We start from the raw sequence: 26,201 nt of genomic DNA, 5'->3' as shown, positions 1-26,201 counted from the left end.
GCACCAATATCATCGAGATAACAAAGGTTTTTCAAAAAGTCTTCATATTTTGGATCTACAATATCAATTCGACAAAGACAAATCACCAAAAATTCAAATACTTTCAAAATTACTATTTTGGCCAGTGATGAAAAATCTAGGACTTACTCAAACTTCATGTTTTCCAAAGCAATAGATACACCTGAGGCCGAGTAAGTAAAAAAAAAAAATCTCTCTTCCAAGGTATGGATTCGAGCAGCTTGCCTCATCACCACTACCTCAGCATCCAAAGCATCATGACTCACCAGGTAAGACCCGAAGGCATTAAAACAAGGACCCTAAGCAAGCTTCTCTTGAGATCAATCGCCGGGCCTACTGAGGAAAACCATTGTAGGTACATAACCTTGATCATTCTAAGTGAAGATGAGTACATGCAAACATTTCCGAGGGGAATTGGGCCAAAACCATTTGGATTGAAGTCAGAAACTCCTCGAGAAACTGCCATTGTTATCATGAATCACATTAACCTTGTTGAGATCCTTATAGATGTGAATCATTGACCCATCATTGTTTCAAGAGCAACGACTCTTGAGGTCGTATCAACGGGTTAGCAGAAAACTACAATGGAGCCCTTCAAGTGATGACAGCAGAATTTCAAAGTCCCTCCACCTCTGATTTCTACTTGAGAGAGTTTCTTTGTAAGGTATTGTAAACAACATACCGAGGGGATTAGCTTGTGTTCCAACAGCAAAACTCTCTCTTGGACCAGTGACAGCTGTTAACAACCATATTGCATGTGGTCCAGCGACAGCAAAACTCTCTCTCGGATCAGTGACAGCTGTTAACAACCATATTGCATGTGGTCCAACAACAGCAAAACTCTCTCTTGGACCAGTGACAGTTGTTAACAACCATATTGCATGTGGTCCAGCGACAGCAAAACTCTCTCTTGGATCAGTGACAACTGTTAACAACCATATTGCATGTGGTCCAGCAACAGCAAAACTCTCTCTTAGATCTGTGGCAACTGTTAACAATCATATTGCTTGCACCATTGAGAATCAAATGCATCATTACAAAAAAAAAAAAATCAAAAATCAATAAAAATAAAAAATAAAAAAAATCTCGAAAAAATAAAAAATCAAAAAAATCAAAAAAATCGAAAAACAGTATTTTTGCAAAAGCTCAACTCATTTGTCCAAGACTTGTTAGAAAACTCCCGTTTCAAAGTTTTTCTCTAAACTACCACAAATCCGAGACCTCACAAGAGCTCCGCGCCACGAGGTCGAGGAAATCAAAAGGCTCACCCTGTCAGACCCCGTGCTTGGGTAGCCACTTCTTACCATCAAATTCATCAAACCAAATCAGTATTTTCAAAACTTGTCTGAGCAAAATCCTCGGGCCCGTACAAATCAGGGTTTCGTCTATTCTTTGCAGTTCTTTGCACGCAAATCCTGCAAAGAGGGGCAGCTGTAGACACCCAAATTTGAGCGGGCCCTCGACGCAAAGTGCCCCAAAAATAGCAAAAATCGAAATTGGCTCCGAAGCCCAAACCTACCAAAAATCCAATAAATTTTGTCATCTTATTTTTAATAAACGGCCCAAGGCCTTTCACGTGGCCCATGGGCCCAACACCTCATCACCCTCCTACATTCATCAATCCAACCCAATACAAGTCTAAACCCATCCTTATCCTACCCACTACCCAAGCCCATTCAACTCAACCCAACACATTACCCAAGCCCAATTCTCTACCTAAGCCCAACATCACAACCAATCACCCAATATGACACATGTCATCACCCCCTTCCACCTCCCTCATCCAACCAACCAACTCCATTACTTCCCTCCAAAAATTAATTCAACCCATAACTCTACCCTAACCTATCATATCCATTCTCTCAAATCAAATACTTATAACCTATCACCCTCCCCTAATCTACTCCCATCATTTCCTACAAAACTCATCTCTACAACTTACACCTACACCCATCCTCTCAAATCAAACACTCATCCTTTCCCATCAACTCATCTCCACCCTTCATTTCCACCCACTTTGACACATGTCATCATCTCCCTCACCCTCCCAAAATATCATCAACCACCCTCTTAAATCCTCCATTCTCTTAAATCAAACACCACTTAATCACAACCACCAATTAATTACCCCCTTTAAACAATCTCATCCTCTCAACCACTCTCATCAATTCCCCTCACCAAACACTCAACCTAAATGGGTTGGGTTGGATCCAACCCATTTGGGTTGTAAACAACCCATTTAACCCTCCTTCCCTAAATACCCTCCAACCTCCATCAAATTACACCCACCCTTCTCTTAAACCCCATACCATTCTATCACTTCTCAATTCTTCACCCCATTATACCCCTAAAATAACCCTCCAACTTCTATAAAAACCCACCCATTCTCCCCTTATAACAACTAATGAAAATTTGACAAAAAAATCTCTAAAAAACCACAACTCACCTCAACTCTCTACTCCTACTCTACTCTCAACTCTCAACTCTCAACCTTCTCTCAAACAAATCAAGCAAAGAAGAAGAAGTCAAGGAAGGTTAAAGGAAGTCAAGGAAGGTCAAGGTGGGTTGACAAAAGGAACACCCCCCTCAACCCCCCTCTTCTACTTTCCTTTTCTCCACACATTTGCACACACCACTATGGTCTAAATCACCAAAGGGCCCCTTCTTCATAAGGGTGCCCTCAATGATTTGGATCTATATCGAAAGCCCCTCACACTTGAGGGCACACATCAAATGTTTTTATTTTTTTTTTATTTTCTTTATTTAAAAAAAAAAATCGAATCCGAGGTTACCACATTACGTGGATGGAGTAGGGTGCCTAACACCTTCCCTACTCCATAAATGGACCCCCTTACCTTGAATCAAGGTTGGACCAAATATGCTCTATCCATATGTGAGTCATCAAATGTCTAAATGACATGTTTTTCAAAAAATACAAATTCGGGTGACCATTCACACCCAATTCCGCATTTGAATGGTGGCGACTCCAAAACACCCCAAATTGGAGGGATGTTTTAAAATATTGAAAATCCCGTGTCCACAAGGCTCATATAAAATCTTAAACCCAAAAAAATAAAAATCTAAGCAAAAAGATGAGAGAGCTGCTATTGGCACCCCAACTTTTACTTATGCTCAACTACTAGCTTATTTTCTTTATTTTTAATTGGGGTGTAATAAGTAAAAATTGGGGTGCCAATGGCAACTCTCCTAAAAATACAGATTGAAGCATTACATACAAAATAGTAACTCCGATTAATTTAGGAACTGATTAGTTGCACATGACCTAGTATCGATTGCACTCCAACCTAAAAAAATGTTATTTATTTATTTTTAATTTTCATCCTATCCCTACTTGTTAAATCCCAACAAAGTACTATAGATAAAGAACCCATCATTGGTAGGAGTCCTCTTGTAGATTTTACACCAAATCTATCATTAGCAGGAGCTTCATTAGATTATTACCTTACTTGTAGATCATGTAGCTTTGAAAATTGAATATAGAGTTTTTGATGTTTTGGTGTTGTGTTCCTCTATAATTTTCAAGAAGAAGACAAAGAAATGCAATGCAATTTTGTTTGTTTGTTTTTGGAGTGCAGTCATTACTGTGGAATGCAAATTTTTTTTGAAGTGATAAAGTGCAACCGGTTCTAGGTGATGTGCAACTCATTGGTCCCTTAATTTAATGAGCGAAAATCAAAGAAAAAATCTTCATAATCATCATTGAAGTTCCTCGTCTGAGAGATTTAGGGTTGGCTAAACTCTCTGTGTCCCTCCATTCAATTTTGTTTATAACTACATCTTTTGTTATTGAAATTATTTCTGAAAACTGAAGATAATATTAAGAAGGGTAATTTTATCAACAAAGAGATTTACGTCACCCCTTTCATTATGGGGTGATCTTGTAGTTCTTGGTCTATGAAGATGCATTGTTAGGTGCTTTATTTTATTTTCCCATTGAGGCCGAACCTAAACCTGTGCTCGAGAGATAACTATCCATACACTGATAAGGGATGTATGGATTCTTGAAAAAAGAGGAGCTGTGGCTCGTCAAATGTTGGCTAAGAGCCTCGAAAATACCATTCAACCAATTCAATATAATGGCATTTAAGGGCATTTCTTATTGTACCCATTGACCTTTAAATCATCACTTTTGTCATCCCAATAATTTAACTATGAAATTTCTTCAACCATATGCTAGAGGTATACAACTAAATTAAATACTTTCATTCAATGACCCTCTCAACATTAGGAAGTAGGGTTTCATGAAAATCTATATAAAGAGTATAGTGACAGCGTGAATTTAAGCATATAACTCCAAATCAAACGTGAATGTTTGAATCTACACATAAGTGTGTACAAGTTTTTTACTTGAAATTATTGAAGTATGAGTCAAAATCAATTTGGTTCGATCCAAATATGTGTGTTTTTTGGGTCAGACCAAGATAATTTAGGTTGAGCTTGTAATTTATGTAAGTGACCTACTTATGTGGTGCTTGTGAAAGGGGTTTTGTTTTCTTTTGTTGAAAAGAAATCTAACTTCAAGTCTAAGTTATAAAGGAAAGAATAGAGAAAGAAAGAAACTCAAGAGAGGAGAGATTGAGAGGTTTGGGAAAATTGAGATTTAGAAGAAGGTGAAGTTAAGTAATAGATGTGATTTCTTGTATCGATTTGTCTTGTTTTCTTCATAGTAAAATCGAGCTCCAATACTCATACCTCCATGGACATAATCTTTGGGTGAACTACATAAAATCTAGTATTGTGGATATTGTGTTCTTACGTTTTCTTTTGTGGTTGTTTATCTTCTTTGCATTTGCTATTATTAGTTGGGTTATTCTTCATTGCCATCATTAAACAAGGTCTTGGAAGGTGTGGTAAACAAGGTGTTTGGTAAAATATTCAATAGGTGTTTGATTAAATTAATAAGTGAGCTACATATAGATGTTCACATATAAAATAGAAATAACGGCAATGAATCATCTGTTATCTATCTCAACGACCAAATGTGTGATCATAGTTTTTTATCAATGTCGATTACAACTTGAAATGTTTCAGAGCAGAGTTCCCATCTAGTCCTTTTGCCCGGTAGTATTCCATGAATTCCTTTGTTGTGGTTTCTCTATATAAGGGGGGATTTTCTTCTGATAACATCTCCTTGATAGGGGAGATCTTTGTTGAGATTTGAATGTTGTAGAAAAAGCACGCCACAGATATTCTTGGGCCTATATGGTTGGCACGTACTCTATGTTCGACGCTTTTAAGCCTTTCGTTTGAGACAAGCTGTAACGAGACGACAATACAACAAAATAAAAATAAGTTAAAAGACAGTAAAAATTTCATGACAAAACATGTATAATGTTTCATAATCTTTCCTTTTTGTAGGTGCGCGGGAAACATGTATAATGTTATAAATCATGCTTGAAGAATGGTTAATTTCAATGGTAATTCTATCTGAATAACCTTACTAACACAAGCATCAAATTAATAATAATAATATTTTTCAATGTAGAAACTATATTATAAATTCATGAATAATAAATTATTAAGTAATCAATAAAATGTGATTATATGGAATAAGCTTATAACAAAGAATATACCTGTAGAAGATCTCCAATGTTAACTATTAGACTTCCATGCATGGGAGGGACATCTACCCATTGATTTTGATGAAGAATTTGGAGACCACCGATGTGATCTTGTAGAAGAATAGTAAGAAAATCATTATCTGAATGCTTGCTAGTGCCCATTGTAAGTTCTGGTTCAGGGCATGCTGGATAGTAGTGATAGAGAATCGAATGTCCCTTGGTGCATTCCATGTCCTTAAGGTGGTTGGGGTTTAGATTGAGAACTTCTGATAGTAACTCAAACAATGTCATCCCCATTTTCATAACATGCTTTGAGTACTCCATTATTACTTCCCTACAAATTAAAAACTTTTATCCTTAGGGGGAGAGGTTCTTAGAAAATTAATTATCTCTACAAATCAAGGATTTGTTTGAATTTGTCAAAGAATGTAATTATCACAGTTCAAAACAAAAAAATAAAAAAATAAAAAAACAAAAAAATAAAAAAACAAAAAAATAAAAAAAATAAAAAAAATAAAAAAAATAAAGAAATAAGAACAAACGAAAGAAGGGTAAATAACTAAAATAGGGTTAAATATTTTAATATTTATAAAATAAAATAAAAATTCTGATTTTTCAAAAATTATCAAAAACAAATTTAGTCGTTAGATAGTCCAGCATTTTAGTAACTCATTGGACTGTCTGGTGTTTTAAATGGATGCTAAATATTACTTGCGGGTGTTAAAGCAAACTATTTAAACGCTAGACACTTCAGAGCTTTAGTCATTTGAAGGGCATTTTTAGTGAAGTAATGTATTTTAACACATTAAAATACTGGATTGTTCACTACATAATTCGTTTTTGATAATTTAAAAAAAAAAAATTTATAAATATTAAAATATTTAACTCTTTTTTAATAATTTTCACATGCAAAAATTACCTGTAAATAGTCAACGGAGGCAAGTGTAATATATATTTTTTTAATTTGTTGAAGACATGTTACTACGTCATGTCATAAATGAGTCAGGATAGTGCGACTAACTTTATAAAATGAATAATGCTGGAGTGACCTTAAGATTGACCACAATTCACGCTATGCTTACAACAATTCAATTTTTTAAATATTTTTTTTCTTTTAAAAATTCTTACAATTATGTGATCTACGTTCTTATGACATTTGATCATATGACATGTCAGGTGTTGCTGTTTCAGAACATTTCTTACTTAATAAGGAACTTTTTTTTCTAAAATATAAGTATTTAACAAATAAAACACATTTGATTACTCCTGGTCATCATTGTGCTTAATAATAATAATATTTCAATATATTATTATTATATTTTTCTCTTTTAAATCAGCCTCCAGAAGAGGTATTAGGTCATTTTTTTGGGGGGACGGACCCTCTATTGTACTTTTTTTCTGTAGCTCTCTGCAGCGTTATTGAATGATTAAGAAAGCGACATGTCAATAAGATAATAATTTTACACTGTCCAAAATTTGGAATCTTCGGTAAGGTAGAAAAGTTTGTTTTCTAAATCAGATTTAAAGCATGAACACAAGAGGTCTGTGGTGCTAATTTTCTCAACGTGGCAGTCTTTCACCTGTAGATGAAGTGCCGCAAAAGATCCGCTACCTATTTCTGGATGCCATGTATGGGTTATGAGCAAACTTTCTTACTATAAGGAAAGTGTTTTTGAATTAAAAATAAATAAAATAAAATACACATAAATTGATTCAATAAAAATGAACGAAATTCGAGATTGACTTGGACGAATTTTAGAAGAGTCGAACGGGAAATCACTACATGAAAACTGAAAATTTTGACAGAAAAATTGACCAACCAAAGCCCATGAATTTTGAAAACTGAATTTTGATGGTCTACGACCCTCGAAATTCTAAATATTCCCATATTTAACTACTTAAAACTGTCAAATTTCACCCATCTTTCATTAATTTGATATTTTCAGCCAGTCAAAAAAAAAATTTGACAATGAAAAATTTGATGCCAATTTGATCCTCTTGTCCATCGAATTTTATGAAATTTGACTGCCCAGAACCATTAAATTTGGGCTTTTTTCACATTGTGAACAACCTATGATATGTATTCAACTCATCACATACCTGCATGCCAGGGTGTAACGGCCATGTACTCTGACACCTAGAGTTTAGGTGTAGCTCGCCCTGGAGTCACCCGGGAGCACCCATGTAATATTATGTAAGGCTCATTATGAAGCCATGTCAGCCCCCGTACCAGGGCATATCTGTTAGCTTAGGGTACATATCAGCCCCATGCCAGGGCATCCTTGTTAGCTTAGTGGCATTTTCGTAATAAGGGAGTATGACCGGCCTTCACTTTTGATGTTTCTTTCTGGAAACCTAGAAAGGGAAAGATATCTACCTTGTAGGAAGGGTGTCAGTGCTATCCCAATCACCGGCCTACACCCACGTTGTTGAAGCCCTTGAAGCCCAGCTCCGTGGAAGTCCCGCGTGTCATAGGATCATCATTTGCTTGTAACGTATCTATTGCTTTTGTAACGCGTTACACCGTGTAATTCAATATTATATCAACAAAGTTGCCTCCGAACTTTGCCTCGTGTTGCCTCGTTTACTTATTTGCTAGCTACGTGTGTGTAGTGTACGATCATTTTACAGGCTTGCAAGTGGATTTGACATCCTTGCGCCGCACGACCCCGTTTTGAAAGAATAGGGCCGTGACAGTTGGTATCAGAGCAGCAGTTGTTTGAGCACAGTTGGTATTCCCCCTAGCTATTCTCCCGAGATTCCATTTAGTTCACGCGAACGATGGTAAGAGGAACTACTAGTACCGCGGACCAACCCGCTCCAAACACACCAGCACCACATACAAACAAGGAACGCATTGAGGTATTGGAGGAGAAGATAGCCATGCTCCTCGGTATAGTTGATGGTATTACGCGAATAGATGATCGCCAGAACACGCTAGAGGAAAGATCCGAGACATTCAGAACCAGAATAACTGACCTCGAGGAGGATACTTGAGGATCCATAGCCATGTTACATGAACAGATTACGGAGCTCACTACTAAGGTAGGTCTCCTGGTAAGAGCCGTTGGTAACGAGCGGCCTACCGGTAGTGATGCTTCTCCCTCGGGCCTGCGAGTCCCCGAGCCACGCACCTTCAGTGGTGTACGTGATGCGAAAGAGCTCGAGAATTTCCTATTTGATATGGAACAGTACTTCCGTGCAGCTCATCCAGATTCAGAAGAGGTAAAAGTAACAACTGCTTCTATGTATCTTGCAGGTGACGTTAAGTTATGGTGGCGAACAAAGTACACCGAGATGGAGAGTGGCCAATGCTCCATCGATACATGGGAAGACCTCAAAAGGGAGCTAAAGAATCAGTTCCTACCCGAGAATGTGGAGTTCATTGCCCGCAAGAAGTTGAGGCAACTCCAACATACTGGTACCGTGCACGACTATGTCAAGCAGTTTTTCGCCTTAATGCTTGATATTCGTGATATGTCAGAGAAAGACAAGCTGTTCTCGTTTATAGAAGGGCTTAAGCCTTGGGTTCAGACAGAACTACAGAGGCAACGTGTGCAAGACCTCATGACTGCTATCGCCACAGCTGAGCGGTTGACAAACTATTCTCCCGTGGATGGGAATAGAAAGAAGGTATCCAATCAGTCGAAAGGGTACTCTTCGCAGAGTGAACGCACCCATGGGTCTTCCAAAGGTAAAAATGGAGGATCTAAACACAGTCCAAGCAGGAGATCCCACCGGGATTCCTCCCCTTCGAAGAACACAGGTACCCAGTCCAACAATCACCCCAACAAGATTCAGTGTTACTTGTGTGGTGGTCCGCATAAGACGTTCAATTGCCCGCAAAGAAGCAAGTTGAATGCATTGTTAGCTTCCTAGAGTGACCCTAGTCACGAGAATTCAAGTGAGAAAGATGAGGATGAATCTTCTCATATGGGAGCTATGCATCTGTTGAATGCAATGAAACAGACCTCTGAGACTAAGACGATCCGTCAGCGTAAGGGTCTCATGTATATTGATGTGGAGATTGGTGGTAAGACCACCCAGTCAATGATTGATACGGGAGCTACACATAGCTTCATTGCCCCTGCAGAGGCGAAGCGCCTCAATATCCGGCTCGAAAAGGATTCAAGCCGTATGAAAGCTGTAAACTCCGAGGCCACTCCTATACAAGGGTCGGCCAAGTCTGTGGCCATCAAGATAGGTCCATGGAAGGGTAAGCTAGATCTTCTCGCAGTTCCACTCGATGAGTTCCGAGTTATCATTGGGATGGACTTTCTACGACAAAACAGGGCCGTTCCGATGCCATTTGCTAACACTTTGGGCTTGCTAGGTGAAAGTCCAAGCTTCATTCCTTCCTCTACAGGTAAAGAAGAGGGAAAGACGATCTCAGCCCTTCAGCTGAAGAAAGGGTTGAAGAAAGGTGAGCAAACGTTTCTTACTACCTTACGAGTTGAACCAAATGATCAGGACCATAGTTCAACTCCCCCATTGGTAAAACAGGTTTTGACTGAATTTGATAATGTTATGCCGGAAGAGCTTCCGAAGACCCTACCGCCACGTAGGCCGATTGATCATCAAATCGAATTAATACCTGGTGCCAAGCCTCCTGCAAAGGGGCCATACAGGATGAGTCCTCCGGAACTAGCTGAGCTACGCAAGCAACTTGATGGACTTCTGGAGTCTGGATTTATCAAACCTTCGAAGGCACCTTATGGGACGCCTATTTTATTCCAGAAGAAGCATGATGGGTCATTGCGACTTTGTGTAGACTACCGAGCGCTGAACAAGGTTACCGTCAAGAATAAGTATCTGATTCCACTGATTGCCGATTTGTTCGATCAACTTGGGGCAGCCAAGTACTTTTCCAAGTTGGATTTGAGATCAGGGTACTATCAAGTACGGGTTGTAGATGGAGATGAGCCAAAAACTACTTGTTCTACTAGGTATGGTGCCTATGAGTTCTTAGTCATGCCCTTCGGCCTCACGAACGCACCTACGACATTCTGCACCTTGATGAACGACATCTTCAGACCGTACCTCGACAAGTTTGTTGTGGTATATCTTGATGATATCGTAGTATACAGTTCTACCTTAGAAGAACATGTTCAACATTTACGCAAGGTATTCCAAGTGCTTCGCGACAATCAGTTGTATGTCAAGCTAGAGAAATGTTCATTCGCTCAAGAGCAGATTATGTTTCTTGGCCATGTTGTGAGTAATGGACAGATCCGGATGGACATGGAGAAAGTGCGAGCTATTGATGAATGAAAAACCCCTTCTACTGTCACAGAACTCAGGTCATTCCTCGGTCTTGTGAACTATTATAAACGTTTCGTCCAAGGTTATTCCAAAAGAGCCGCACCTCTCATAGACCTGTTGAAGAAAGATCACACTTGGTACTGGTCGGACAAGTGTCATGAGGCATTTGAAGACCTCAAGCTTGCTGTTATGCAAGACCCAGTCTTAGCTCTACCCGACATCACAAAGCCGTTTGAAGTTCAGACAGATGCATCTGACTTTGCTATTAGAGGAGTGTTGTTACAGGATGGGCATCTACTTTCTTATGAAAGTCGGAAGCTCAATGATGCTGAGAGACATTATACCGCACAGGAGAAAGAGTTGTTAGCTGTCGTCCACTGTTTGAGAGTTTTGATACATTATCTGTTGGGATCACAAGTTCATGTGAAGACCGATAATGTGGTAGTGAGCCATTTCCTGACTCAGAAGAAGTTAACACCGAAACAGGCTCGTTGGCAAGAATTTCTCGCAGAGTTTGACTTGGCCTTGGATTACGAGACAGGAAAGAACAACAGCGTGGCTGATGCCTTGAGTCGCAAAGCAGAGCTAGCAGCACTTCAGCGACAAGTTTCTTAAGTTACCAGCACTTTACAGCAGAGAATTCATGATGGTTTGAACAGTGATCCCCAAACAAAGGCCATAATGGATATGGTGCAGAAGGGGAAAGCACGCCGTTTCTAGATTCGTGATGGGTTGTTATATACCACTAAGAGCCGCATGTTTGTTCCACGTGCGGACAGGCTAAGACGAGAACTAATGAAAGAGTGCCACGACACTCCATAGGCTGGCCATCCGAGCTGGCGCCGCACATTAGCTCTCTTAGAGCGAGGATACTACTGGCCGAACATCCGTGATGATGTGTTAGATTATGTGAGGACCTGCCTCATTTGCCAGCAAGACAAGATCGAGCGCGACAAACCAATCGGGCTACTGGAACCGCTTCCAGTCCCCCAAAGGCCTTGGGAAAGTGTTTCTATGGACTTTGTCACAAGTTTGTCGAAGGTTGCAGAGTATGGATCCATCCTTGTGGTTGTGGACCGTTTCTCCAAATATGCTACATTTATACCGACCTCGACATATTGCTCAGCAGAAGAAACAGTGCACTTGTTCCTCAAGCATGTCATCTAGTATTGGGGTTTGCCCAAGAACATTGTCAGCGATAGAGATTCAAGATTCACAGGGAGATTCTGGACCGAATTGTTCAGATTACTTGGGTCTCAGCTTGACTTTTCGATCAACGGACATCCTCAAACAGATGGGCAGACTGAAAGATTTAATGCCATGTTGGAGGAATATCTCAGGCATTTTGTCACTGCCAACCAAAAGGATTGGGCGAATCTACTTGATGTCGCACAGTTCTGTTTCAACCTTCAGAAGAGCTCTTCCTCCAACAAGAGTCCTTTTGAACTTATTACTGGCCAACAACCTTTAACTCCTTATACTATTGTTTCAGGATATCAGGGACAGTGTCCAAGGCCGTACAAGTTTGCTAAGTTTTGGCAGGACAACAATGAAATTGCCAGATCTTACCTTGAAAAAGCGTCTAAGCGGATGAAGAAATCGGCTGATGAACATCGTCGACCAGATCGTTTCAAAGTTGGTGACTTTGTTCTACTCAAGACAGATCAGTTGAGAAGGTTCAACCGAGTATAGCGAGCACACAGGGGACTACTACAGTGTTATGAAGGTCCAATGCTCATCCTCTCTCGAGTTGGCAAGGTCTCCTACAAGCTGAAGTTACGATACTGGTTACGCAACATCCACCCTGTCTTCCATGCCAGCGGTCTCAAGCCATTCCATGCAGATCCAGCACGCAGCATTCCAACACGTTCACCCTCTCGTTCAACAATCCAGCCGGAACGTGTTGTCGACCAAGTTCTCGTCGAGCGTCAAGTCAGCAGCAGTTCAAGCAAGCAGCAGCACATATAGTACTTTGTCACATGGAAGAACTTACCAGAATGCGAAGTCACCTGGGAAAGAGAAGAGAACATACAACCATTCAAGCAAAAGATTGAAGAGTTAGTCAGGGACAATGCGACGAGGACGTCTGCAGAATAGGTGGGGGAGACTGTAACGGCCATGTACTCTGACACCTAGAGTTTAGGTGTAGCTCGCCCCGAAGTCACCCGGGAGCACCCATGTAATACTATGTAAGGCTCGTTATGAAGCCATGTCAACCCCCGTACCAGGGCATATCTGTTAGCTTAGGGTACATGTCAGCCCCATGCCAGGGCATCTTTGTTAGCTTAGTGGCATTTTCGTAATAAGGGAGTATGACCGGCCTCCACTTTTGATGTTTCTTTCTGGAAACCTAGAAAGGAAAAGATATCTACCTTGTAGGAAGGGTGTCAGTGCTATCCCAATCCCCGGCCTACACCCACATTGTTGAAGCCCAGCTCCGTGGAAGTCCCGCGTGTCATAGGATCATCATTTGCTTGTAACGCATCTATTGCTTTTGTAACGCGTTGCACCGTGTAATTCAATATTATATCGACAAAGTTGCCTCCGGACTTTGCCTCGTGTTGCTTCGTTTACTTGTTTGCTAGCTACGTGTGTGTGGTGTACGATCATTTTACAGGCTTGCAAGTGGATTTGACCTCCTTGCGCCGCACGACCCCACTTTGAAAGAATAGGGCCGTGACACAGGGGCAACTTTTCACAGTCGAGAGGATCAGGACCCATGAGACAAAATAAGGTGTCTCTCCAATTAGCAGCTGGTGCTTAATAGAGATCAAAGTTGCTGTTGTAAATCACCCTTCTTGTGTTGTCACGCGTATAGTACTTCATTTTCACCTCTTTAGGTTGCTTATAAAACCTACGTACTCCTTCAATCATCCCATCCAAGACATTTAGAGGGATCCCATGGTTCACCACTTGGAAGAAACCCCAAGTCTCTGATGCACGTCGGACTTGATCAATGATTTCCTTACGTTGATCAACACTCTTCTCCATGCCTTCCAAATCTATAATTGGAATTGTAAAGTGCCCATTGTCCAAAGCGGCATTCTTGTCGAGTGGATCTAGAGGTTGGATGAAGATTTGTGGGATCTTTGCTACACCATCATCAACTAGACCTTTAACACCCGCTTTCAAATCATCGAAGGCCTTTAATTCTTGGCTTCGATCGTAAGTCGAGTTAATATCGGTAGACGCTTTGCCCCGCTCCAGATTGGTCCATTTCTATTTCTTCTGTGTGCTTTTATTTATTTATTTTTCTTGATTGTAACACAAGAAGTTACAATCAAAATCTAGGCGGTTTGTTCAAGCCTAGGGAAGAAAAGGAGAACGCTAGAAATCAAAAGGAATTAATTCGTCATAAATAAGAAAAGGGCCGGAAAGTCTCTGGGGGTGGCTTGTCTTATAGCAAGATAGGTTCAAAAAAAATAAAAAAGGGGGACTATAGTGTCCACATGTGAGGATTATCATTTGAGAATTTTATTTTTTAAAGAATTTAATAAAATTGATAAAAATATTAATAAAAGATTACTCAATTGAGAATTTTTTGTATTAAAATATTACATATATATATATATATATATGGGGGCGTTCAATGGCCAACTTTTGGGCAAAACATGAGTTAGAGGTTTTGGAATGGGCTGATTTTTGGTGAGGATGATCTCTACGGTGAGAATATCATCCTCACCAAAAGTCAGCCCATTCCAAAATTTCTAACCCCATCAAAAACAATTTACAAAAAATGGACGGTCCACGAATTTTCAGCTTGTAAACATGGGTTAGAAGTTTTGGAATGGGCTGATTTTTGGTGAGGATGATCTCCTCACTGTAGAGATCATCCTCACCAAAAATCAGCCCATTCCAAAACTTCTAACTCAATGTTTTGAAAAATTTGCCAAAAAGTTTGCCATTGAACGCTACCCTATATATATATATATATATATATAAATTAGGAATTCTAAGTTCGTTATTTAGAAAAGGTTCACAGTCCCTTAACTCCTAAAAATGACTCAAGAAAACAACATATGATTCCTACCTTTAAATGCAAAATCCAAATGGTTGAGATTTATCCTCGAGATGAGTATCTTTAAGATTTGTGTTATTAAAATACTCTTAAATCTCAACCATTGGATTTGCATTTAAAGAGTTGTGATCATGTGTTCTTTTCATGAGTCACTCTTAGGAGTCAACGGATCCTAACCCTTTAGAAAAATGGTAAGATTTATAAAACATAAATGCTATTGACACCCCATATATTACTTATTACACCCCAAAATAAAGAAAATAGAGAAATTTCCATAAACATGCTCAACCTATGACAAAATTCCGGTTATAGTACCTGATCATTTTAATACTCAAAACATGTTTTCTAGCAAGATTGTCACTTTTATAATCAACGATCTTGTTGATAAATTACCAACGAGATCGCAAGTAAATTTTGAAGTGTGTGTTTTAATCATTAATTGGGGTGTGATAAATAATGGGACCGACTAATTGCACACCAACCTTGAAAAATTAACCTACTAATTAATTGCACTTCATTACTAGTAAGTTAAGATTTATGGTTATTCACCTTCTCGTGACTTCATCTTTTCTACTCATGAAAATTGTAAACATACTTGTTATACGGCCAAGTATTTTTTACAAAATTATTAAACCAACAATAATTTATATGAGCATATATAGTTGAAAAAGAAGAAAAACAAAGAAACAAAAAATAGTGGGTGCAATATGTTAATTTTAATTTTGAGTGCAATCATCCAAATGGAGGGGACATGGAAATTTTTAAGTGATGAAGTGCAATTGGTAGTGGGTGGTGTGCAACTAGTTGATCCCTAAATAATTTAAGAAATTGGTGTGTAATAAGTAGAAGTTGAGGTGCCAACATAACGTGAAAAGCCTATATTTGACAGCCCAAGACCATCGAATTTCATAAATTTTGAGGGGCCAAGGCAAATTTGTCATTGTCAATTTTTATTTTTTTTATTTTTTTTTTACAGATCGACAGAGGATGCAAGATATTTGATGGCAGGCATCATATCAGGTTTTTTGATGCCTCAAGATGAGTTGAACAACCCATAATAAGTTTTGAAATCTTACTAAGTATTATGAATGAGCCCATTCGGCAAACAACATTAGGGAGATAACATTTGTCCTATATATGGCTTAGAAGTTTCAGAATGGGTTGATTTTTTTGTGAGGATGAATCAAACCATGATTCCCCAACAATCTTACTTGTCTCCACAACTGTTCACCAAGCAAAGAGACTTAGTTTGAACCAAAATACAACTACCCTCTTATGTTTCAATAATCTTCTACAATAAAGTCCATGATGATTGGGTTGTTAGAGGAACAACAACAATAACTCATTCAACAGCAACATGAAACCAATCATTCTCAATCTCAAATAAATCAAGAGACTACTCAAGCCCTAGTCAACATGGAGATTAGATTATAGGAAATGTTCAGCAATAAAAATTTTGGAAAAACATTTTTCAAAACATGAGTTAGAGGTTTTGGAATGGGCTGATTTTTGGTGAGGATGATCTCTACGATGAGGAGATCATCATCACCAAAAATCAACCCATTCCAAAACTTCTAACCCAATCAAAAAATGGTTTTAAAAAAATGGACGATCCACAATTTTTCAACTTGTAAATATGGGGCTAGAAGTTTTGGAATGAGCTAATTTTTGGTGAAGATGATCTCCTCACCGTAGAGATCATCCTCACCAAAAATCAGTCCATTCCAAAACCTCTAACCCATGTTGTGAAAAATGTTTGTTGTTGAACGGGATCCTATATATATGGGAGCAGTTCAGCAGCCCTAAAGTTTGCCAAACATTTTTCAAAACATGGGTTAGAAGTTTTGGAATGAACTGATTTTTTGTGAGGATGATCTCTATGATGAGAACAACATCCTCTCCAAAAATCAGCTCATTTTGAAATTTCTAACCCTAGTTTGCAAATTGAAGAATCGTGGATCGTCCAATTTTTGTAAATCACTTTTGATGGGGTTAGAAGTTTTGGAATAGACTGATTTCCTCATCATAGAGATCATCATCACAAAAAATCAGCTCATTCCAAAACTTCTAACCCATGTTTCGAAAAATATTTGGCAAACTTTAGGGCTGCTAAACCGCTCCCATATGTGTATATATATATATATGGGGACGGTTCAGCAGCCCTAAAGTTTGCCAAGTTTGGTGCCAAACATTTTTCAAAATATGGGTTAGAAGCTTTGGAATTAGCTGATTTTTTGTGAGGATGATCTCTATGATGAGGAGATCATCCTCACCAAAAATCATATTATTCCAAAACTTCTAACCCCATCAAAAGTTATTTACAAATATTGGATGGTCCACGATTCTTCAACTTGCAGACTAGGGTTAGAAGTTTCAAAATGAGCTGATTTTTTGTGAGGATGATCTCTTCACCGTAGAGATCATCCTCACAAAAAATCAGCATGTTCCAAAACTTCTAACCCCATCAAAAGTGATTTACAAAAAATGTTTGACACCAAACTTGGCAAACTTTAGGGTTGCCGAACCGCTCCCTATATATATATAGGGTCTGGATCAAGGGCCATATAAAAAAACATATGTAAAAACAATGTAACATTAATAAAATTTTAAAATATAGGTAAGAAGTTTCGGATTGAGCTAATTTTTTGTGAGGATGATCTCTATGATGGGAAGATCATCCGGAAAAAAAAATCAGTCAAATATGAAACTTCTAACCCCATTAAAAGTGATTTAGAATGTGGACCGTCGACTTTTCGCCAACTTTTGTCAATAATTTGTAAATCACTTTTGATGGATTTAGAAGCTTCTCATTGAGCTGATTTTTTGTGAGGATGATCTTCTCATCATAGTGACCATCCTCGCGAAAAATCAGCTCAATCCAAAACTTCTAACCCATGTTTTGAAAAACCGTTGTTTTTTCATATGTTTTTACATATGGCCCTTGAACACATATATATATATATATATATATATGGGAAATGTTCAGCACCCTAAGTTTTACCACACACTTTAACAAACGTTTTTTGTCCTACATGGGTTAGAAGTTTTGGAATGAGCTGATTTTTGGTGAGGATGATCTCTATGATTAGAAGATCATCCTCCCCAAAAATCAGCCCATTCCGAAATGTTTAGCCCCATGTTTACACGTTGAAAAATCGTGAACCGTCCTTTTTTTGTAAATCAATTTTGATGGGGTTAGAGGTTTTGGAATGAGCTGATTTTTGGTGAGGATGATCTCCTCACCATAGAGATCATCCTCACCAAAAATCAGCTCATTCCGAAACTTCTAACCCATGTAAGACAAAACGCGTTTGTTAAAGTGTGTGGTAAAACTTAGGGTGCCGAACGGGACCCTATATATATATATATATATATATATATATATATATATATATATATATATATATATATATATATATGTTTTGGATTGAGCTGATTTTTTCAAAATATGGGTTAGAGGTTTTGGATTGAGCTGATTTTTTGCGAGGATGGTCACTATGATGAGAAGATCATCCTCACAAAAAATCAGCTCAATCAGAAGCTTCTAAATCCATCAAAAGTGATTTACAAATTATTGACAAAAGTTGGCAAAAAGTCGACGGTCCACATTCTAAATCACTTTTAATGGGGTTAGAAGTTTCATATTTGACTGATTTTTTTTTTTCGGATGATCTTCCCATCATAGAGATCATCTTCACAAAAAATCAACTAAATCCAAAATTTCTAACCCATATTTTAAAATTTTATTAATGTTACATTGTTTTTACATATGTTTTCTCATATGGCCCTTGAACCTGACCCATATATATATATATATATATATATATATATATATATATATAGGGAAATGTTCAGCAACAAACATTTTTCAAAATATGGGTTAGAGGTTTTGGAATGGGCTGATTTTTGGTGAGGATGATCTCTACGGTGAGAAGATCATCATCACCAAAAATCAGCCCATTCCAAAACTTCTAACCCCATCAAAAATGGTTTACAAAAAATGGATGGTCCACGATTTTTTGTTAACCATTTTTGATGGGGTTAGAAGTTTTGGAATGGACTGATTTTTGGTGATGATGATCTCCTCGCTGTAGAGATCATCCTCACAAAAATCAGCCCATTCCAAGACCTCTAACCCATGTTTTGAAAAATGTTTTGCCAAAATGTTTGTCAAAATGTTTGTTACTGAACATTTCCCTATATATATAGGGTCAGGTTCAAGGGACATATGAGAAAACATATGTAAAAACAATGTAACATTAATAAAATTTTAAAATATGGGTTAGAAATTTCGGATTGAGCTGATTTTTTGTGAGGATGATCTCTATGATGGGAAGACCATCCGAAAAAAAAAAATCAGTCCAATCTGAAACTTCTAACCCCATTAAAAGTGATTTAGAATGTGGACCGTCGATTTTTTGTCAATTTTTTTCACTAATTTGTAAATCACTTTTGATGGATTTAGAAGTTTCTGATTGAGCTGATTTTTTGTGAGGATGATCTTCTCATCATAGTGACCATCCTCGCAAAAAATCAGCTCAATCCGAAACCTCTAACCCATATTTTGAAAAACCATTGTTTTTTCATATGTTTTTACATATGGCCCTTGAACATATATATATATATGGGGGCGGTTCTTACCTGTTCAGAAAAATAAATAAATAATTAAAAAAGAAGAAACTAGCCGTTAGGCTCAACTACGAAGAGCTTCTGAACCAACCCACATGAATTTTGTATCCCCAAAACAAGATTCTATCTCTCAGTCTCTTTCACTAGGATTTTCACATGCTTCTTTCTCTCTCTCTAGAAAATCCTATCTTCTGATCTCTCTCTCTCTCTCCCCCCCCCCCCCCCCATAGATTATCTCCACCAAATTTTAAGAAACAGAGGAGTTCGAACTTCACTTTATCCTTTGTTTGTGCTAATCTTTAATGGCTATGGAGGATCAAAACAAGTTACATGATGGATTCTACAGATACCCATTTCAGCTTCTTCAAACCCAAATGAAAAAAATCACTGATGAGTGCCCTGTTTCAATTAAAAAGAAGCAAAAGTGGAAGAATCAATCCTTCCACAAAATCCCATTTCGGTTTTCGGTCTTGCTTCTTCAATCACTTCTATTATTCGCCTTTCAGCCCGTTTCGAGCCAACCATGGGACGGGGTTATCATCACTCAATCCGATTATCAAGCTCTTCAAGCACTTAAGCACGATTTAATCGATCCAAAAAGGGTTTTACAGAGTTGGAACGATAGTGGTTACGGAGCTTGTTCGGGTGGTTGGATAGGAATCAAGTGTGCTGAAGGTCAGGTTATTGTAATCCAGCTCCCTTGTAATTGTGCCAGGGAGGTGGCACTAAATAATGTAAAACTGAGGGATGGCGCTGTAAAAAGCCCATAAGTTTATAACTTAACGCAGATGCAATCTTGACTGTCCAATTCATCTATATCCGACGGTTGGGTTTCTTTTGTTAAAACGACTGATAAAATAGAAGGCGTTGAATGCCTCTCATATATATATATGGGTCCCGTTCGCCACCCTTAGTTTTACCACACACTTTAACAAACGCGTTTTGTCTTACATGGGTTAGAAATTTCGGAATGAGCTGATTTTTGGTGAGGATGATCTCTATGGTGAGGAGATCATCCTCACCAAAAATCAGCTCATTCCAAAACTTCTAACCCCATCAAAATTGATTTACAAAAAATGGACGGTCCACGATTTTTCAACGTGTAAACATGGGGCTAAACATTTCGGAATGGGCCGATTTTTGGGGAGGATGATCTTCTAATCATAGAGATCATCCTCACCAAAAATCAGCTCATTCCAAAACTTCTAACCCATGTAGGACAAAAAACGTTTGTTAAAGTGTGTGGTAAAACTTAGGGTGCTGAACATTTCCCTATATATATATATATATATAGGGTCCCGTTCAATGGCTAACTTTTTGGCAAAACATTTTTCAAAACATGAGTTAGAAGTTTTGGAATGAGCTGATTTTTTGTGATGATGACTTCTATGGTGATGAGATCATCATTACCAAAAATCAGCCCATTCCAAAACTTCTAACCCCATAAAAAATAGTTTACAAAAAATGGACAGTCCACAATTTTTTAACTTGTAAACATGGGTTAGAAGTTTTGAAATGGGCTGATTTTTGGTGAGGATGATCTCCTCACCGTAGAGATCATCCTCACCAAAAATCAGCCCATTCCAAAACTTCTAACTCATGTTTTGCAAAAAAGTTAGCCATTGAACGCTACCCTTATATATATATATATGGTCAGGTTCAAGGGCCATATGAGAAAACTTGTAAAAACTTTCGTTTTTAATAAAATTTTAAAATATGGGTTAGAAATTTTGGATTGAACTGATTTTTTGTGAGAATGATATCTATGATGGGAAGATCATCCAAAAAAAAAAAAAAAGCAGCCCAATCTGAAACTTCTAACCCCATTAAAAGTGATTTAGAATGTGGACCGTCGATTTTTTACTAATTTTTATCACTAATTTGTAAATCACTTTTGATGGATTTAGAAATTTCTGATTGAGCTGATTTTTTGTGACGATGATCTTTTCATCATAGTGACCATCCTTGCAAAAAATCAGCTCAATCCAAAACCTCTAACTCTTATTTTGAAAAACGAAAGTTTTTTCATATGTTTTCTCATATGGCCCTTGAACCGCCCCCATATATATATATGGGTATATATATATGGGAAATGTTCAGCACCCTAAGTTTTACCACACACTTTAACAAACATTTTTTGTCTTACATGGGTTAGAAGTTTTGAAATGGGCTGATTTTTGGTGAGGATGATCTCTATGATTAGAAGATCATCCTCCCCAAAAATCAGCCCATTCCAAAATGTTTAGCCCCATGTTTACACGTTGAAAAATCGTGGACCATCCATTTTTTGTAAATCATTTTTGATTGGGTTAGAAGTTTTGGAATGAGCTGATTTTTGGTGAGGATGATCTCCTCACCATAGAGATCATCCTCACCAAAAATCAGCCCATTCCAAAATTTCTAACCCATGTAAGACAAAACACGTTTGTTAAAGTGTGTGGTAAAACTTAGGGTGCTGAACGGGACCCTATATATATATATATATATAACAGCGTTCCTAAGACTCATATTAGGACTCACATTGCGACACACCGTTTTGTCTTATATGGGCAAAAATAATTGGAATGGGCTGATTTTTTGTGAGGATGATCTCTATGGTGAGGAGATCATCTTTGCCAAAAATCAGCTCATTATGAAACTTCTAGACCGTCCAATTTTTGTTGAAAAATTATAGACCGTCCAATTTTTGTAAATCAAGGTTAGAAGTTTTGGAATCGGATGATTTTTTGCCAGGATGATCCCCTCATCACAGAGATCATCCTCACAAAAAATCAGCTCATTCCAAACATTTTTGCCCATATAAGACAAAACGGTGTGTCGCAATGTGAGTCTCAATATGAGTCTTAGGAACGTGACCCATATATATATATATATATATACATATAGAGGGTCAGGTTCAAGGGCCATATGAGAAAACATATGTAAAAACTTTCGTTTTTAATAAAATTTTAAAATATGAGTTAGAAATTTTGGATTAAGCTGATTTTTTGTGAGGATGATCTCTATGATGGGAAGATCATCCAAAAAAAAAAAAAAAATCAGCCCAATCTGAAACTTCTAACCCCATTAAAAGTGATTTAGAATGTGGATCATGATTTTTTACCAAATTTTATCACTAATTTGTAAATCACTTTTGATGGATTTAGAAGTTTCTAATTGAGCTGATTTTTTGTGACGATGATCTTTTCATCATAGTGACCATCCTTGCAAAAAATCAGCTCAATCCAAAACCTCTAACTCTTATTTTGAAAAACGAAAGTTTTTTCATATGTTTTCTCATATGGCCCTTGAACCGCCCCCATATATATATTAATTTGGAAAAGATAAGTTACATGTTCATGTCATACTTAAGTGTGGCTAACTTAATAAATTGAATAATGCTGAATTGACTTTAAGTTTGACTTCAATTCACACTTTCGTGATTACAATTTAAATTTTTTAAATATTTTTTTCTTTTGAAAGTTCTTATAATTTTGTGATCTATCTTTTGACATCCGATCATGTGACATGTCAGGTGATGCTGTTTCAGAACTTTTCTTATTTAAGAAGGATTTTTTTTTTCTTTTTTCTAAAATATAAATATTTAACAAATAAAGCGGATTAGGTTACTGCGACTAACCTAGTCAGGCTCGCAAGGTTGTTGGCATATGAGGTTTCTAAGGTTAACAAAGTAACACCTCAGTCCTCTTGAATTCATGGTCTAGCGATTGGGTATTACCAAAATCAACGTGCATTCATCCTTATTCTTAATAATAAGAAGTTTAATAAGTTTTCAACTTATCTAAGGCTTTCAAAATAAATGATCACTGAACTCCCAAAATTAAAATTAAAATTAAAATTTTAGTGTAAGAAATACTTTTTTTTTTTAAAACTCTTTAAATCAGTATCCAGTGGCATTAGATGATAATTTTCTCTAACGCATGGTTAAGAAGGCGACATGCCAATAAGATAATAATTTGAGTACCTTTACTCTGTAGCTCTACAGCGTTACTGCATGGTTAAGAAAGCGACATGCCAATAAGATAATAATTTGAGTACCTTTACTCTGTAGCTCTACAGCGTTATTAAGCGACATGCCAATAAGATAATAATTTGAGTACCTTTACTCTGCAGCTCTACAGCGTTATTTGCATGGTTAAGAAAGCGACATGTCAATAAGATAATAATTTTACACCGACTAAAATTTGGAGTCTTGGATCAGGTAGAAAAAGTTTGCTTTTACATTTGTTTTTTAAATCAGATCTAAAGTATGAGCACAAGAAGTCTTGTGGTATGAGCATGTATGGGTTATGAGCAAACTTCCTTACTATTAAGAAAGTGTTTTTAATTAAAAATAAAATAAAATACACATAAATAGATTCAAGGAAAATGAATGAATTTCGAGATTGACTTGGATGGATTTTAGAAGAGTTGATCAGGAAACCACTACATGAAAACTGAAAATTTTGGTATAAAAAATTGATGTCATGAATTTTGATATTTGAATTTTGATGGCGTACGACCTTCGAAATTTTAAATATTCCCAGATTTAATGGCTTAAAGTTGTCAAATTTCACCCATCCTTTATTAATTTGATAGTTTCGGTCAGTTGAAAGAAAGAAAATTGATACCAATTTGACCTTTTTGTCCGTCGAATTTTATGAAATTTAACAGTCCAAAACTATTAAATTTGGGTTTTTTTCACATTGTAAATGACCTATAATATGTATTCAACTCATCACGTACCTGCATGCCAGGGGCAACTCTTCATGGTCGAGAGGGTCAGGACCCATGGGACAAAATAAGGTGTCTCTCCAATTAGCGGCCGGTGCTTGATAAAGATCAAAGTTGCTATTGTAAATCACTCTTCTTATGTTGTCACGTGTATAGTACTTCATTTTCACTTCTTTAGGTTGCTCATAAAACCTACGCACTCCTTCAATCATCCCATCCAAGACATTTAGAGGGATCCCATGGTTCACCACTTGGAAGAAACCCCAAGTCTCCGATGCACATCGACTAGACCTTTAACACCCGCTTTCAAATCATCGAAGGCCTTTAATTCTTGGCTTCGATCGTAGGTCAAGTTAATATTGGTAGACGCTTTGCCCGCTCCGGATTGGTCCATTTCTATTTCTTCTGTGGGCTTTTATTTTTTGTATTTTTTATGAAGAACACAAGAAGTTACAATCGAAATCTAGGCGGTGTATTCAAGCCTAGGGAAGAAAAGGAGAACGCTAGAAATCAAAAGGAATTAATTCGTCATAAATAAGAAAAGGGCCGGATAGTCTGTGGGGTGGCTTGTCTTATAGCAAGATAGTTTTTTTTTTTTTAAAGGGGGACTATAGTGTCCACATGTGAGGATTATCATTTGAGAATTTTTTTTTAAAGAGTTTAACAAAATTGATAAAAATATTAATAAAAGATTAATCAATTGAGAATTTTTTGTATTAAAATATATATATATATATATATATATATATATATATAGGGTCACGTTCCTAAGACTCATATTGGGACTCACATTGCGACACACCGTTTTGTCTTATATGGGAAAAAATGTTTGGAATGAGCTGATTTTTTGTGAGGATGATCTCTGTGATGAGGGGATCATCCTGGCAAAAAATCATCCCATTCCAAAACTTCTAACCCCATCAAAATTGATTTACAAAAATTAGACGGTCTATAATTTTTCAACAAAAATTGGACGGTCTATAAGTTTCATAATGAGCTGATTTTTGGCAAGGATGATCTCCTCACCATAGAGATCATCCTCACAAAAAATCAGCCCATTCCAAATATTTTTGCCCATATAAGACAAAACGGTGTGTCGCAATGTGAGTCCCAATATGAGTCTTAGGAACGTGACCCTATATATAGATATATATATATATATAGATATATATATATATATTTTAATACAAAAAATTCTCAATTGATTAATCTTTTATTAATATTTTTATCAATTTATATATATATATATATATATATATATATATATATATATATGAACAGCGTTCCTAAGACTCATATTGGGACTCACATTGCGACACACCGTTTTGTCTTATATGGGCAAAAATATTTGGAATGGGCTGATTTTTTGTGAGGATGATCTCTATGGTGAGGAGATCATCCTTGCCAAAAATCAGCTCATTATGAAACTTATAGACCGTCCAATTTTTGTTGAAAAATTATAGACCGTCCAATTTTTGTAAATCAATTTTGATGGGTTAGAAGTTTTGGAATGGATGATTTTTTGCCAGGATGATCCCCTCATCACAGAGATCATCCTCACAAAAAATCAGCTCATTCCAAACATTTTTTCCCATATAAGACAAAACGGTGTGTCGCAATGTGAGTCCCAATATGAGTCTTAGGAACGTGACCCTATATATATATATAGGGAAAGGTTGTTTTGACAAAATCCTAGACAACATTCTAGAGAATGTTTTGTCTTATATGGCCAAAAGATTTCAGAATAGTCGGATTTTTGTGAGGATGATTTTCTCATCATAAAGATTATCCCCACAAAAAATCAGCCCATTTTAATAATTTTAGCCCATGTAAGACAAAATGCTTTGTCTAGAATGTTGTTTAGGATTTTGTCCAAAGAACACCACCCATATATATATATATATATGAATTCTAAGTTCGTTATTTAGAAAAGAGTCATGGTCCCTTGACTCCTAAGACTGACTCAAGAAATAACATAG

General features: G+C 37.2%; 1 protein-coding gene and 1 pseudogene across 1 annotated transcript; both read right to left on the bottom strand.

Moving 5' to 3' along the window:
* Positions 1-4,901: 4,901 nt before the first annotated feature.
* Positions 4,902-24,924, bottom strand: LOC147387819 (1-aminocyclopropane-1-carboxylate oxidase homolog 1-like). The gene is made up of 3 exons (XM_086421069.1): positions 24,235-24,924; positions 5,613-5,934; positions 4,902-5,295 (listed from the first exon to the last, which is right to left on the bottom strand). Exons 1-3 carry the CDS (start codon positions 24,432-24,434, stop codon positions 5,050-5,052), a joined length of 768 nt encoding a protein of 255 aa, XP_086277195.1. The 5' UTR covers positions 24,435-24,924; the 3' UTR covers positions 4,902-5,049.
* LOC147387820 (1-aminocyclopropane-1-carboxylate oxidase homolog pseudogene) lies at positions 7,705-17,004 on the bottom strand (annotated as a pseudogene).
* Positions 24,925-26,201: the final 1,277 nt, after the last annotated feature.

The sequence above is a fragment of the Akebia trifoliata genome, chromosome 13 (genome assembly GCF_017979445.1).
Source record: "Akebia trifoliata isolate Shusen 1 chromosome 13, ASM1797944v1, whole genome shotgun sequence".
Lineage (NCBI taxonomy): Eukaryota > Viridiplantae > Streptophyta > Magnoliopsida > Ranunculales > Lardizabalaceae > Akebia > Akebia trifoliata.
The sequence above is the reverse complement of the archived record's forward strand: the minus strand, read 5'-3'. Positions and strand labels throughout refer to the sequence as shown.

Excerpts from the sequence above, each read along its gene's own strand:
- LOC147387819 (XM_086421069.1), bottom strand. The coding sequence starts at position 24,434 with ATGATTGAAGGAGTGCGTAGGTTTTATGAGCAACCTAAAGAAGTGAAA. Across the intron at positions 5,935-24,234 it reads GAGTTGCCCCTGGCATGCAG|GGAAGTAATAATGGAGTACT; the intron begins GTACGTGATGAG and ends TTTAATTTGTAG. Across the intron at positions 5,296-5,612 it reads ACATTGGAGATCTTCTACAG|CTTGTCTCAAACGAAAGGCT; the intron begins GTATATTCTTTG and ends GTCTCGTTACAG.